Raw genomic sequence first — 15,576 nt, 5'->3', positions numbered from 1 at the left:
ACTGGCTCACCAGTTTTCTGCTTTGTGCGAAGGAGGTCAGACATCCACGCATAGCTCCACTGTTTAGTCAGCAGTAGCTGCTGACTATATCGGATGGAAGAAAAGAGGGCCCATATGGGGCCCCCAGCATGCTCCCTTCTTACCCCACTTGTGGTTTGTAAGGTTGAGGTACCCATTGCGGGTACGGAGGCTGGAGCCCACATGCTGTTTTCCTTCCCCATCCCCCTGAGGGGCTCTGAGGAAGTGGGATCTTACCGGCCACCAAGCCCTGAGGCCGGGCTCCATCCACAGATCCATAGAACCTGCTGGATGTGGAGCGGGAGTGCCGTTCAGGGACAAGGCCCTGCAACTTTCAGGTACTCTGTGTCCCCGTATGGCAAGCCACGCACACCCCAGGCTTGCTGGGTGTGCTAGTGCGCCGGGGACTGTAGCGCTGTGCGCTGGGCTTATAGTCCCCGCAGATTACTGGGGGACTTCATGTGTGTGGATCGCCGCGCCGACCGCCCCTGGAGCGGCGGCGCAGCTGCGACTTGTAGTGCGCCGGGGACGCGCCGACCGCGCTTTTACGGCGGCGGCGCTTTTAACTTTAGTTCCCGGTTTTTCTGCGGCCTAGCTCCGCTTCGTTAACGCCCCCCACCCTGTCAATCAGGGTAGGGGAGAGACGTTGTTCAATCGGCAGCGCCGAGGGCTGGAGCACGATTTACATGCTCCAGCCCTCTCACTGAGCACAGTAGGACACAGGCTTCGCGCTTTTTCTCTGTGCACGCCCTAGGCCCGCCCCCAGGCTTGCAGCTCCCCAGGACGCCGGCAGCCATTATACACATGCAGTCTGGCTGGAGAACGGACGCAGGCTCTGGGGGACCCAGGCTAGGGATTTCTGGCGACCACACACCCGCGCTAAGCGGGCGGTAAGCAGCACATACGTGCGGCCCCACTAGTGCCACAGTGTTATATTTGTGTACTGTTTTTCGCTGTACCAGATATACGTCCAGCAGTGCCGCAAGTGGCGTCCCTAACTACACAAATGTCTGCGTTTGCGACCTACGCTATCAATGCGGTACTGGACTCTACGAGCCGTACCTCAATGGCATCCGCCAACTCTGTAGTTTTGCGCAGAGCCTTGTGGTTAAAAGAATGGAAAGCAGATTCTGCTTCTAAAAAATGTTTAACCAGCTTGCCATTATCTGGAGACAGACTGTTTGGTGAGCAATTGGCGGAAATCATTAAACAGTCCAAAGGTAAGGACTCCTCCTTACCCCAGCCCAGATCAAGCAAACCTCCACAGAGGAAGTGGCAGTCAAAGTTTCGGTCCTTTCGAGGCTCGGGCAAGCCCCAATTCTCCTCGTCCAAAGGGACTCAGAAAGAGCAAAGAAGCTCTGATTCCTGGCGGGCTCACTCACGCCCCAAGAAAGCAACCGGAAGTACCGCTTCCAAGGCGGCTGCCTCATGACTTTCGGCCGCCTCCCTCCGCATCCTCGGTCGGTGGCAGGCTCTCCCGCTTTTGTGACATTTGGCTGCCACAGGTCAAAGACCGGTGGGTAACAGACATTTTGTAATTTCTCCACCACAGGGCTCAGGGTACGTGGACTCAGCAGGAGTCCACCCTTCAGATCAATGTTCTGGAAATCAGAGCAGTGTATCTTGCCCTACTAGCCTTCCAGCAGTGGCTGGAAGGAAGGCAGATCCGAATTCAGTCGGACAACTCCACAGCGGTGGCATACATCAACCACCAAGGGGGGACACGCAGTCGGCAAGCCTTCCAGGAAGTCCGGCGGATTCTGATGTGGGTGGAAGCCACGGCCTCCACCATATCCGCAGTTCACATCCCCGGCGTAGAAAACTGGGAAGCAGACTTCCTCAGTCGCCAGGGCATGGACGCAGGGGAATGGTCCCTTCACCCAGACGTGCTTCAGGAAATCTGTCGCCGATGGGGAAGGCCGGACGTCGACCTAATGGCGTCCCGGCACAACAACAAGGTCCCAGCCTTCATGGCACGGTCTCGCGATCAAAGAGCGCTGGCGGCAGACGCCCTAGTGCAAGATTGGTCGCAGTTCCGGCTCCCTTATGTGTTTCCACCTCTGGCACTCTTGCCCAGAGTGCTACGCAAGATCAGATCCGATTGCAGCCGCGTCATACTCGTCGCCCCAGACTGGCCGAGGAGGGCGTGGTATCCGGATCTGTGGCAGCTCACGGTCGGCCAACCGTGGGCACTACCAGACCGACCAGACTTACTGTCCCAAGGGCCGTTTTTCCATCGGAATTCTGCGGCCCTGAACCTGACTGTGTGGCCATTGAGTCCTGGATCCTAGCGTCTTCAGGATTATCCCAAGGGGTCGTTGCCACCATAAGACAGGCTAGGAAGCCCACGTCCGCTAAGATCTACCACAGAACGTGGAGGATATTCTTATCCTGGTGCTCTGCTCAGGGAGTGTCTCCCTGGCCATTTGCATGGCCTACCTTTCTTTCTTTCCTGCAATCTGGGTTAGAAAAAGGTTTGTCGCTCGGCTCCCTTAAAGGTCAGGTCTCGGCGCTATCCGTCTTTTTTTCAGAGGCGTTTGGCACGCCTTCCTAAGGTGCGCACGTTCCTACAGGGGGTTTGCCATATCGTACCCCCGTACAAGCGGCCGTTAGATCCATGGGATCTGAACAGGGTACTAGTTGCCCTCCAGAAGCCGCCCTTCGAGCCTCTGAGGGAGTTTTCACTTTCTAGACTATCACAGAAAGTGGTTTTCTTCGGCGCTCTATTGGGAGACCCAGACGATTGGGTGTATAGCACTGCCTCCGGAGGCCACACAAAGCAATTACACTAAAAAGTGTAAGGCCCCTCCCCTTCTGGCTATACACCCCCAGTGGGATCACTGGCTCACCAGTTTTCTGCTTTGTGCGAAGGAGGTCAGACATCCACGCATAGCTCCACTGTTTGTAGTCAGCAGTAGCTGCTGGCTCTATCGGATGGAAGAAAAGAGGGCCCATATAGGGCCCCCAGCATGCTCCCTTCTCACCCGCGGTGGTGCTTGTAAGGTTGAGGTACCTATTGCTGGTACAGAGGCTGGAGCCCACATGCTGTTTTCCTTCCACATCCCCTGGAGGGCTCTGTGGAAGTGGGATCTTGCCGGCCCCCAAGCCCTGGGGCCGGGCTCCATCCACAGACCCAGAGAACCTGCTGGATTTGGAGCGGGAGTGCCGTTCAGGGACAAGGCCCTGCAACTTTCAGGTACTCTGTGTCCCCGGCAGGCACGGACACTCTCAAGGCTTGCTGAGCGTTATAGTGCGCCGGGGACAGTAGCGCTGTGCGCTGGGGTTAGGTCACTGCAGCTTTGCTGAGTGACGTTACATGTTGGGAACTACTGCGCCGACCGCTCCTGGAGCGGCGGCGCAGCTGCGACTTGTGGTGCGCCGGGGGCTTTGCGCCGACCGCGCTTTTACGGCGGCGGCGCTTCTAACTTTAGCCCCCGGCTTCTGCGGCCTAGCGCCGCTTCGTTCCCGCCCCCCACCCTGTCAATCAGGGTAGGGGAGAGACGCTGCTCAATTGGCAGCGCCGAGGGCTGGAGCTTTATTTACATGCTCCAGCCCTCTCACTAGGCACAGGGGGAAGCAGACTTCCCGCTCTTCGTCGGTGTACGCCCAGGGCCCGCCCCCCCCTCTCCACAAGGACGCCGGCAGCCATTACACATGCGATCTGGCTGGGGAAGGGCAGCAGGCTCTGGGAGACCCAGACTAGAGGGATTTCTGGCGACCACACACCGCTCCTAAGCGGGCGGTAAGCTGCACAGTAGTGCTGGCCCCTCTAGTGCCTCAGTGATATATTAGTGTACTTCTTTCTTGGTACCATATATATATATATATATATATATATATATATATATATATATTTATATAGTGCACTGTAAGGTCGCTTCTTGGCTGGACACCCTGTACTGCTCTGAGGAGGCAGCAACATGTCATCCGCAAAACGCAAGGCTGCCAAGGCACGGGCTGTGTACACTGTTTGTACTGCATGTGGGGCTGATCTACCGGCAGGCTCCAATGATTCACATTGTGTGCAATGTTCAGTCCCAGTGGCACTTCGTCAGCCAGAGCCTATTGTGGTGGTAGCCCAGGCAGAGACGCCTGTGAACCCTGCCCCGGTGACGGGGACAGACTTTGCAGTGTTTGCTGATAAAATGTCTGAGACTATGACAAAAATCCTGGAGACCTTGCAGGCCAGGCCAGTTACTCAGACCATGGACACTGCGGTGTCTATGCTCTCCGGTCCCCCTCAGTTGGAACTAATCCGTACTTCAAGGGGGTCTCAAGCATCACAAGCTGAAGTCTCTGACTCAGATGACAGTCCCAGGCAGCCTAAGCGAGCTCGCTGGGAAAGACCCTCGACGTCATCACACTGCTCAGGGTCTCAGCGAGAAGAGTCTCTCTGTGATGAGACTGAGGACGGTGATCAGGATTCTAATCCTGAGGCCCCTCTCAATCTGGATGCCCCTGATGGTGACGCCATGGTTAATGACCTTATATCGGCGATTAATAGACTGTTGGATATTTCTCCCCCAGCTCCTTCAGCAGAGGAGGCAGCTGCACAGCAGGAGAAGTTCCATTTCCTGTATCCCAAGCGTAAATTAAGTGCTTTTTTGGACCACTCTGACTTCAGAGAATCAATCCAGAAGCACGACGCTCATCCAGACAAGCGTTTCTCTAAACGTTCTAAGGATACCCGTTATCCTTTTCCCTCTGAAGTGGCCAAACGCTGGACCCAGTGCCCAAAGGTGGATCCCCCAATTTCCAAGCTTGCGGCTAGATCCATAGTCGCAGTAGAGGATGGCGCTTCACTTAAAGATGCCAACGACAGACAGATGGACCTTTGGTTAAAATCTGTCTATGAAGCTATCGGCGCGTCGTTTGCTCCAGCATTCGCGGCCGTGTGGGCACTACAAGCTATTTCAGCTGGTTTAACACAGGTGGATGCTATCATGCATCCAGCAGTGCCGCAGGTGGCGTCCCTAACTTCGCAAATGTCTGCGTTTGCGACCTATGCTATCAATGCTGTCCTAGAATCTACGAGCCGTACCTCTATGGCGGCCGCCAATTCTGTGGTTTTGCGCAGAGCCTTATGGTTAAAGGACTGGAAAGCAGATGCTGGTTCCAAAAAATGCTTAACCAGCTTGCCATTATCTAGAGACAGACTGTTTGGTGAGCCATTGGCTGAAATCATAAAACAGTCCAAGGGTAAGGACTCTTCCTTGCCACAGCCCAGAGCAAGTAAACCTCAACAGAAAAAGTGGCAGTCGAGGTTTCGGTCCTTTCGAGGCTCGGGCAAGCCCCAGTTCTCCTCGTCCAAAGGGACTCAGAAAGGACAAGGGAGCTCAGATTCCTGGCGGGCTCACTCACGCCCCAGGAAAGCAAATGGAGGAACCGCTTCCAAGGCGGCTACCTCATGACTTTCGGCCTCCTCCCTCCGCATCCTCGGTCGGTGGCAGGCTCTCCCGCTTTTGCGACATTTGGCTGTCACAGGTCAAAGACCGGTGGGTAACAGACATTTTGTCTCGCGGGTACAGAATCGAGTTCAGTTCTCGGCCTCCAATTCGGTTCTTCAGAACCTCCCCACACCCCAACCGAGCAGATGCCCTGCTGCAGGCGGTGGACTCTCTAAGAGCAGAAGGAGTCGTGATCCCTGTCCCCCCTCAGGAACGGGGGCGAGGATTTTACTCCAATCTCTTTGTGGTTCCAAAAAAGGACGGCTCCTTCCGTCCTGTTCTGGACCTAAAACTGCTCAACAAGCATGTGAACGCCAGGCGGTTCCGGATGGAATCCCTCCGCTCAGTCATTGCCTCAATGTCCCAAGGAGATTTCCTAGCATCAATAGACATCAAAGATGCTTATCTCCACGTGCCGATTGCTACGGAGCACCAACGCTTTCTGCGCTTCGTGATAGGAGACGACCATCTTCAGTTCGTGGCTCTGCCATTTGGTCTGGCGACAGCCCCTCGGGTGTTCACCAAGATCATGGCAGCAGTGGTAGCAGTCTTGCACTCTCACGGACACTCTGTGATCCCTTACTTGGACGATCTACTGGTCAAGGCACCCTCTCAGGAGGCATGCCAACTCAGCCTGAATTTTGCACTGGAGACTCTCCAGGCGTTCGGGTGGATCATCAACTTCCCAAAGTCAAATCTGTCACCGACCCAATCACTAACGTATCTTGGCATGGAGTTTCATACTCTCTCAGCGATAGTGAAGCTTCCGCTGGACAAGCAGCGGTCTCTACAGACTGGGGTGCAGGCTCTCCTTCAAAGTCAGTCGCACTCCTTAAGACGCCTCATGCACTTCCTCGGGAAGATGGTGGCGGCAATAGAGGCGGTTCCGTTTGCGCAGTTTCATCTGCGTCCACTTCAATGGGACATTCTCCGCCAATGGGACGGGAAGTCGACATCCCTGGACAGGAAAGTCTCCCTTTCCCAGACGGCCAAGGACTCTCTGCAGTGGTGGCTCCTTTCCACCTCATTATCACAGGGAAGATCCTTCCTACCACCGTCCTGGGCGGTGGTCACGACAGACGCGAGTCTGTCAGGGTGGGGAGCAGTGTTTCTCCACCACAGGGCTCAGGGTACGTGGACTCAGCAGGAGTCCAGCCTTCAGATCAATGTTCTGGAAATCAGAGCAGTGTTTCTTGCCCTACTAGCCTTCCAGCAGTGGCTGGAAGGGAAGCAGATCCGAATTCAATCGGACAACTCCACAGCGGTGGCATACATCAATCACCAAGGGGGGACTCGCAGTCGGCAAGCCTTCCAGGAAGTCCGGCGCATTATGATGTGGGTGGAAGCCACGGCCTCCACCATATCCGCAGTTCACATCCCCGGCGTAGAAAACTGGGAAGCAGACTTCCTCAGTCGCCAGGGCATGGACGCAGGGGAATGGTCCCTTCACCCGGACGTGTTTCAGGAAATCTGTCGCCGATGGGGAAGGCCGGACGTCGACCTAATGGCGTCCCGGCACAACAACAAGGTCCCAACCTTCATGGCACGGTCTCGCGATCAAAGAGCTCTAGCAGCAGACGCCCTAGTGCAAGATTGGTCGCAGTTCCGGCTCCCTTATGTGTTTCCACCTCTGGCACTCTTGCCCAGAGTGCTACGCAAGATCAGATCCGGCTGCAGCCGCGTCATACTCGTCGCTCCAGACTGGCCGAGGAGGGCGTGGTATCCGGATCTGTGGCATCTCACGGTCGGCCAACCGACCAGACTTACTGTCCCAAGGGCCGTTTTTCCATCGCAATTCTGCGGCCCTCAACCTGACTGCGTGGCCATTGAGTCCTGGATCCTAGCGTCTTCAGGCTTATCCCAAGGGGTCGTTGCCACCATGAGACAGGCTAGGAAGCCCACGTCTGCTAAGATCTACCACAGAACGTGGAGGATATTCTTATCCTGGTGCTCTGCTCAGGGAGTGTCTCCCTGGCCATTTGCATTACCTACCCTTCTTTCTTTCCTGCAATCTGGGTTAGAAAAAGGTTTGTCGCTCGGCTCCCTTAAAGGACAAGTCTCGGCGCTATCCGTCTTTTTTCAGAAGCGTCTAGCACGACTTTCTAAGGTGCGCACGTTCCTACAGGGGGTTTGCCATATCGTTCCCCCGTACAAGCGGCCGTTAGATCCATGGGATCTGAACAGGGTACTAGTTGCCCTCCAGAAGCCGCCCTTCGAGCCTCTGAAGGAGGTTTCACTTTCTAGACTATCACAGAAAGTGGTTTTTCTGGTAGCAATCACATCTCTTCGGAGAGTGTCTGAGCTAGCAGCGCTGTCTTCCAAGGCTCCCTTCCTGGTCTTCCACCAGGACAAGGTAGTGCTGCGCCCCATTCAGGAGTTTCTCCCGAAGGTGGTATCCTCTTTTCATCTTAATCAGGATATCTCTTTGCCTTCGTTTTATCCTCATGCAGTTCATCGGTATGAGAAGGATTTACATTTGTTAGATCTGGTGAGAGCACTCAGAATCTACATTTCCCGCACAGCGCCCCTGCGCCGTTCGGATGCACTCTTTGTCCTTGTCGCTGGTAAGCGCAAAGGGTCGCAGGCTTCTAAGGCCACCCTGGCTCGATGGATCAAAGAACCAATTCTTGAAGCCTACCGTTCTGCGGGGCTTCCGGTTCCATCAGGGCTGAAGGCCCATTCTACCAGAGCCGTGGGTGCGTCCTGGGCATTGCGACACCAGGCTACGGCTCAACAGGTGTGCCAGGCAGCTACCTGGTCGAGTCTGCACACTTTCACCAAACATTATCAGGTGCATACCTATGCTTCGGCGGACGCCAGCCTAGGTAGAAGAGTCCTGCAGGCGGCAGTTGCCTCCCCGTAGGGGAGGGCTGTCTTTGCAGCTCTAACATGAGGTATTTCTTTACCCACCCAGGGACAGCTTTTGGACGTCCCAATCGTCTGGGTCTCCCAATAGAGCGCCGAAGAAGAAGGGAATTTTGTTACTTACCGTAAATTCCTTTTCTTCTAGCTCTTATTGGGAGACCCAGCACCCGCCCTGTTGTCCTTCGGGATTTTTGGTTTGTTTGCGGGTACACATGTTGTTCATGTTGAACGGTTTTCAGTTCTCCGATGTTACTCGGAGTGAATTTGTTTAAACCAGTTATTGGCTTTCCTCCTTCTTGCTTTTGCACTAAAACTGGTGAGCCAGTGATCCCACTGGGGGTGTATAGCCAGAAGGGGAGGGGCCTTACACTTTTTAGTGTAATTGCTTTGTGTGGCCTCCGGAGGCAGTGCTATACACCCAATCGTCTGGGTCTCCCAATAAGAGCTAGAAGAAAAGGAATTTACGGTAAGTAACAAAATTCCCTTCTTTCTGGTAGCGATCACATCTCTTCGGAGAGTGTCTGAGCTGGCACATCCAAGGCTCCCTTCCTGGTCTTCCACCAGGACAAGGTAGTGCTGCGCCCCATTCAGGAGTTTCTCCCGAAGGTGGTATCCTCTTTTCATCTGAATCAGGATATCTCTTGCCTTCGTTTTGTCCTCATGCAGTTCATCAGTATGAGAAGGATTTACATTTGTTAGATCTGGTGAGAGCACTCAGAATCTACATTTCCCGCACGGCGCCCTTGCGCCGTTCGGATGCACTCTTTGTCCTTGTCGCTGGTAAGCGCAAAGGGTCGCAGGCTTCTAAGGCCACCCTGGCTCGATGGATCAAAGAACCAATTCTTGAAGCCTACCGTTCTGCTGGGCTTCCGGTTCCATCAGGGCTGAAGGCCCATTCTACCAGAGCCGTGGGTGCGTCCTGGGCATTGCGACACCAGGCTACGGCTCAACAGGTGTGCCAGGCAGCTGCCTGGTCGAGCCTGCACACTTTCACCAAACATTATCAGGTGCATACCTATGCTTCGGAGGACGCCAGCCTAGGTAGAAGAGTCCTGAAGGCGGCAGTTGCCTCCCCGTAGGGGAGGGCTGTCTTTGCAGCTCTAACATGAGGTATTTCTTTACCCACCCAGGGACAGCTTTTGGACGTCCCAATCGTCTGGGTCTCCCAATGGAGCGCCGAAGAAGAAGGGAATTTTGTTACTTACCGTAAATTCCTTTTCTTCTAGCTCCTATTGGGAGACCCAGCACCCGCCCTGTTGTCCTTCGGGATGTTTGGGTGTTTTTCGGGTACACATGTTGTTCATGTTGAACGGTTTTCAGTTCTCTGACGTTACTTCGGAGTGAATTTGTTTAAACCAGTTATTGGCTTTCCTCCTTCTTGCTTTTGCACTAAAACTGGTGAGCCAGTGATCCCACTGGGGGTGTATAGCCAGAAGGGGAGGGGCCTTACACTTTTTAGTGTAATTGCTTTGTGTGGCCTCCGGAGGCAGTGCTATACACCCAATCGTCTGGGTCTCCCAATAGGAGCTAGAAGAAAAGGAATTTGCGGTAAGTAACAAAATTCCCTTCTTTCCCCTGGAAGGAATACAGCCGTCCTCTTTCACCGCTGTGATTGCAGTGTGCTCACCCCCGGACCATATGAGAACACACAGCAGGTCAGTCACCGTAAATCCTGTGGTCTCCAGGCTGATTCCTCCCGGTCTGTACCTAATCCTGTTAGGCTTCACAATCTCCTCTCCATACAGCTGCTCCAGCCGATCTTCCCACAGTGGAATGTGTATAAGGGAACAAAAAAGGAACGGTCTGTAGGAGCGCGAAAAGGAGAAAGAAGGAGAGGATTCCAAGGATATTAAAAATTCAAACCTTTTATTAATAGCCCCTTATAAGCCACACCGCATTTCGACAACAAGTGTGTTGTCTTTTTCAGGTGATAACATCTGAGGAAGACAACACACTTGTTGTCGAAACGCATTGTGGCTTATAAGGGGCTATTAATAAAAGGTTTGAATTTTTAATACCCTTGGAATCCTCCCCCTCTTTCTCGTTTTAGCGCTCCTATAGACCATTCTTTTGTTGTTCCCTTAAAGGCGCTTTACACGCAACGACATCGCTAGCGCTGTCACGGGCAAATCGCTGCCCGTGGCGCACAATATCGCTAACACCCATCACACATACTTACCTGCCTAGTGACGTCGCTGTGGCCGGCGAACCGCCTCCTTTCTAAGGGAGTGGTTCGTTCGGCGTCACTAACCGGCCACCCAATAGAAGCGGGGGGGCGGAGATGAGCGGCCGTAACATCCCGCCCACCTCCTTCCTTCCTCATTGCCGGCGGCCGCAGGTACGGTGATGTTCCTCGTTCCTGCGGTGTCACACATAGCGATGTGTGCTGCTGCAGGAACAATGAACAACCTGCGTCCTGCAACAACAACGATATTTGGGATTAGAACGACGTGTCAACGATTAGGTAAGTAATTTTGATCGTTAATGGTCGTTACTGCGTTTTACACGCAACGGCATCGCTAGCTAGGCCGGATGTGCATCACATTGCGTGACCCCCAACGACATCTCGTTTGCTATGTCGCTGCGTGTAAAGCCCGCTTTAGTCTTTGCTGATTGACTGCAGCGGTGGCGTCATGTTGACAATTTCTTCAGATACTTGCTGAGCTCAAACGATGGAATTGTCACCATTGGGACTTATCACTAAGGGCCGGGGCAGCGCTGGATCCGGGGAGGATAAGTACAGCTCAGCTTGATATGTTACACATCACTGTGTAGGTGGGCTAAAAGTAGGTGAAAGAGGACATCACCTTTAAGAGACCTTGTCATACAATCTTGACCTGTGAAATAAACATAGGGCAGTGTGCATGTCCTCGAAATGACACAACTGACTCCATATTAGACAATTTTGCACTTGTTCACCTGGTTAATGGTGGTAAGCAAATATCTCTGACTTAAGGCCGCTTTACACGCTGCGACATTGCTCAAGCGATGTCGTTGGGGTCACGGAATTTGTGACGCACATCCGGCCGCTTTAGCGATGCCGTTGCGTGTGACACCTATGAGCGATTTTGCATCGCCGCAAAAACATGCAAAATCGCTCATCGGTGACATGGGGGTCCATTCTCGAATATCGTTGCTGCTGCAGTAACGATGTAGTTCGTCGCTCCTGCGGCAGCACACATCGCTCCGTGTGACACCGCAGGAATGAGGAACCTCTCCTTACCTGCCTCCCACTCGCAATGCAGAATGAAGGAGGTGGGCGGGATGTTCGTCCCGCTCATCTCCGCCCCTCCGCTTCTATTGGGCGGCGGTTCAGTGACGCTTCAGTGACATCGCTGTGTCGCTGAAAGAACCACCCCCTTAGAAAGGAGGCGGTTCGCCGGTCACAGCGACGTCGCAGGGCAGGTAAGTATGTGTGAAGGGTCCATGCGATGTTGTGCGCCACGGGCAGCGATTTGCCCATGTCACACACCGATGGGGGCGGGAACGCACGCTAGCGATATCGGTCACGCAGCGTATAAAGTGGCCTTTAGAAGTGATGTGGAAAGAAGATATAAACATTTGAGGGGAATGTGTCACCAACCTCCTGCCCCTCCATTAGAATAATTGCTTGTGCCAAAGCTTGATTGTCCTAGTTTATCGAAACCTTTGTTCCCAAGGAATTGCTCCAGCCCTGAGAAATCCTGTCTTGAAGGTATATGGTAATGAGGCTGGCAGTGCACTGGGGCCTGTGGAAGCACAGGGCATGCATTTCTTATGCTAGGTTCACACTTCCATCAATTTGTATCAGTTACAATCCGCGGCTCTGGTAAACAACGGAATCCATTTGGCGGATTCCGTTGTTTCCCATAGACTTGCATGAGCGGCGGATTGTGACTGATGCTCTTGCGTTGCATCCTCCGCCCGACTGATCAGTCGTGGAACGACTGACCGTCGGGCAGCAGGAACGCAGCCTGTAACGTTTTTTGAGCAGCGCAATCCGTATGTTTTCACAGCATTCTCGTCGGCGGCCGAACGATCAGCTGATCGCCCGGCTATTGTGAACGATCAGCTGATCGCTCTCATTAGCCGGCGGCCGGCTTCTGTGAGCGATCAGCTGATCTCTCGGCGGCCGGCTAATGAGAGCGATCAGCTGATCTCCCGGCGACCAACTAATGAGAGCGGTCAGCTGATCGTTCACAATAGCCGGACGGAATCCGCTTTCTCATCCAATACTTGTCATCCGTTGTACAACGCATCAGTCACAAGCGTCAAGCAACGCATGTGACTGATGCAAAACAACGGAAATGTGAACCTAGTCTTACTGTGCCCACCTGGTGCCGCAGTTCTCTTAGATTGACAGCTTCGCCGGTCTGCCGGCCTAACACACCACTAGGTAAAGTTGTCACTCTTTGGTGTACTAATACAAATTGTAGCCAATTAGTAGTCGGCATATGATCACACTCCCCTGGTCACTCTTATATAGTGGCCCTGGGTATTGAATGATGCCAGTGAACGTAGAAGCAGCCGCTGCTTGTTGTACTTCATTATACTTTATAGTTATCATGAACCATACCTTGGATGTCTCACATATGTCCATGATTCTTATGTCTTCAGATGGGGAGAAAAGCTTGTGATAGTTGGATCTCAGACCTTGCGTTATCGGGCTTTGATTGGATGGGAAGCCGACCCTGCATTAGAACTCCCAGAGAGTTCTTACTGTATTCTGGAGAAAGTTGGAAGATCACGATGGCAAGGAGAAATTCAGAAGGACCTGCAGGGTACATTCAAGTATGGGACCTTAATATCACATATGTTATATACAGTAGGAGACCGCAATCCTGTTTGTGATGATAGATATTAGTGGTTTTTACATTTGGCATATTCACCTTGCTTTTAAAGGGAAGGTGTTGCGTTTTTTTATTTTTGTATTAAGAATAGTGATTATGAAATCAAGTATTTATAATACAAATTATCACTGCTTATTTAGTTTTTTATTTACTTCTAATTTTACTGAAGCACTGGGGGCTGCCATGTTGGATATGCTGTGTGTAACGACAGTTACTCACTCCTTTATGGCAGCCCCTGTGCATAGAGAACAGTCATCGGGCTCTGACCCCATTTAGTAACGTTAGAGTAGGCGTCTGCTCTGACCTGGACACGCTCCCTGGGCTGTCCAGATCACAGCAGAGGGAGGAGACCAGCGCCATCATTGTGGAGCTCACAGCATATGTTGTTTGCTCCACTTTACCCCTGTCAACTGCCGGGAAGTGTGAGTACAGGGCGCCGGGGCTCCTCTCCTCCCCCTGCCGTTACCATCTCTAATGACACCCCCTCCCTCCGTTCTACCCAGCCCCGTTCTCCCCACGCTACTGCTGCCGCCGCCCTTCCTTCCGCCGTTACAGTCTCTGTCTCCAATGACGCCCTCCTCCCCTCCGCCACCGCTTCCTCTCCTCGCTTCGCCCCGCCGTTACCGTCTCCAATGACACCCATTCCCTCCACCCTACCCACCACCACCGCTGCTACTGTCTCCAATAAAACCCCCGCTCTATTCCCGTTCCCTAACCCCCCCCCCCCCCCCGTGAGCTGTGTATCTAATCCTATCCTGTGTGATACTGTATATCTAATCCTATCCTGTGTGATACTCCTGCTGTCTTTGGTGACACTTAAAACATTTCTGGTCACCAACAAGATGGCTCCGCACTGTGATGCTAAATAACATCTTCCCTTATCCTTTGGAAACACCCAGATTGGGAGGAAGAGGTGACATCACACACAGGAGAGCAGATTCTGCCCACTTTACTGCAGCTGTAATCCAGCCTAATTCTACAGTGGGATTTCTGTAGGATTTCAGCAGCTGCTCCCCCTAGTGTTTAACAGTGGAAAATATCAAACTTTTTTTTTTCTTTTTTTTGTTTGTTTATATTTTGCTCAACTAAAAACAAATAATATTTAAACAAAACATTAATACTTTACATTTTTTCAGTTATTGATTTTTTTTATTTTTTTTTGGACGACACCTTCCCTTTAATAACCATTTTATGCAGTGCATACACGATATTTACTTTTCTTTGTCGCTCCTAATTGGGAGACCCAGACAATTGGGTGTATAGCTACTGCCTCCGGAGGCCGCACAAAGTACTACACTTAAAAGTGTAAGGCCCCTCCCCTTCTGGCTATACACCCCCCCCGTGGGATCACGGGTTCCTCAGTTTTTTGCTTTGTGCGAAGGAGGTCAGACACGCACGCATAGCTCCACTGTTTAGTCAGCAGCAGCTGCTGACTATGTCGGATGGAAGAAAAGAGGGCCCATACAGGGCCCCCAGCATGCTCCCTTCTCACCCCACTTTCTGTCGGCGGTGTTTGTTAAGGTTGAGGTACCCATTGCGGGTACGGAGGCTGGAGCCCACATGCTGATTCCTTCCCCATCCGCATTAGGGTTCCGGGTGAAGTGGGACTTTACCGGTCTCCAGGCACTGAGACCGTGCTCCATCCGCAGCCCCTGGAGAAGCCGCTGGATATGGAGCTGAGTATCGTCAGGGACAGACCCTGCTCCGTCAAGGTACTCTGTGTCCCCGTGCATACCGCGCGCACACCGCAGCATGGCTGGGTGTGTTAGTGCGCCGGGGACATCAGCGCTGCTGCGCTTGTGCCATTTCCTCACTACAGCTTGGCTGAGTGGGTAGACTTAGGGCGAACGGTCGCGCCGGCCGCTGGGGTCAGTCACACTGCGACGCGGCTGGGACTTGTGGTGCGCCGGGGACTTCCGCGCTGGCCGTGCATATATCACGGCCGCGCTTATTACTACAGTCCCCGGCTTTTGCGGCCTAGTTCGTCTCGTTCCCGCCTCCGCACCTGCCAGTCAGGAGGAGGGCGGGACGCCGTACAGAGCATCAGCGCTGAGGGCTGGAGTCTGTTTTACATACTCCAGCCCTCACACCAGGCACAGTAGGACGCAGTTTCCCGCACTTTGTTTGTGGCACGCCCACGGTCCGCCCCTCTTCACAGGACGCCGGCAGCCATTCTTGTCTGCACGCTGAGCTGGAGAGGGGAGCCTGGGAGACCCAGACACGGGATTCTACGACCTCATACCCGCTTTTCAGCGGGCGGTAAGCAGCCCTCAAGGGCTCACCCCCACTTGTGCCGTTGTGTACTTGGTATTTTGTGTTTGCAAATACTTTTCACTGTACGGTCGCTGGTGATTCTCGGCTATATACCCTCCTAGATTGCAAGGAGGCAACAGCATGTCGTCCGTTAAACGCAAGGG

General features: G+C 53.3%; 1 protein-coding gene across 2 annotated transcripts in view; it reads left to right on the top strand.

Annotated features, from left to right (window-relative positions):
- The window catches only part of GTF3C1 (general transcription factor IIIC subunit 1), a 213,968-nt gene that overhangs the window by 7,788 nt on the left and 190,604 nt on the right, over window positions 1–15,576 (top strand). For both annotated transcript variants that reach the window (XM_075317874.1, XM_075317872.1), the window contains exon 3: window positions 12,927–13,100. In XM_075317874.1, coding sequence (XP_075173989.1) covers window positions 12,927–13,100 — 174 coding nt within the window. The remainder of the gene's footprint in view (window positions 1–12,926; window positions 13,101–15,576) is intronic.

This window comes from Anomaloglossus baeobatrachus, chromosome 7 (genome assembly GCF_048569485.1).
Source record: "Anomaloglossus baeobatrachus isolate aAnoBae1 chromosome 7, aAnoBae1.hap1, whole genome shotgun sequence".
NCBI lineage: Eukaryota > Metazoa > Chordata > Amphibia > Anura > Aromobatidae > Anomaloglossus > Anomaloglossus baeobatrachus.
The sequence above is the reverse complement of the archived record's forward strand: the minus strand, read 5'-3'. Positions and strand labels throughout refer to the sequence as shown.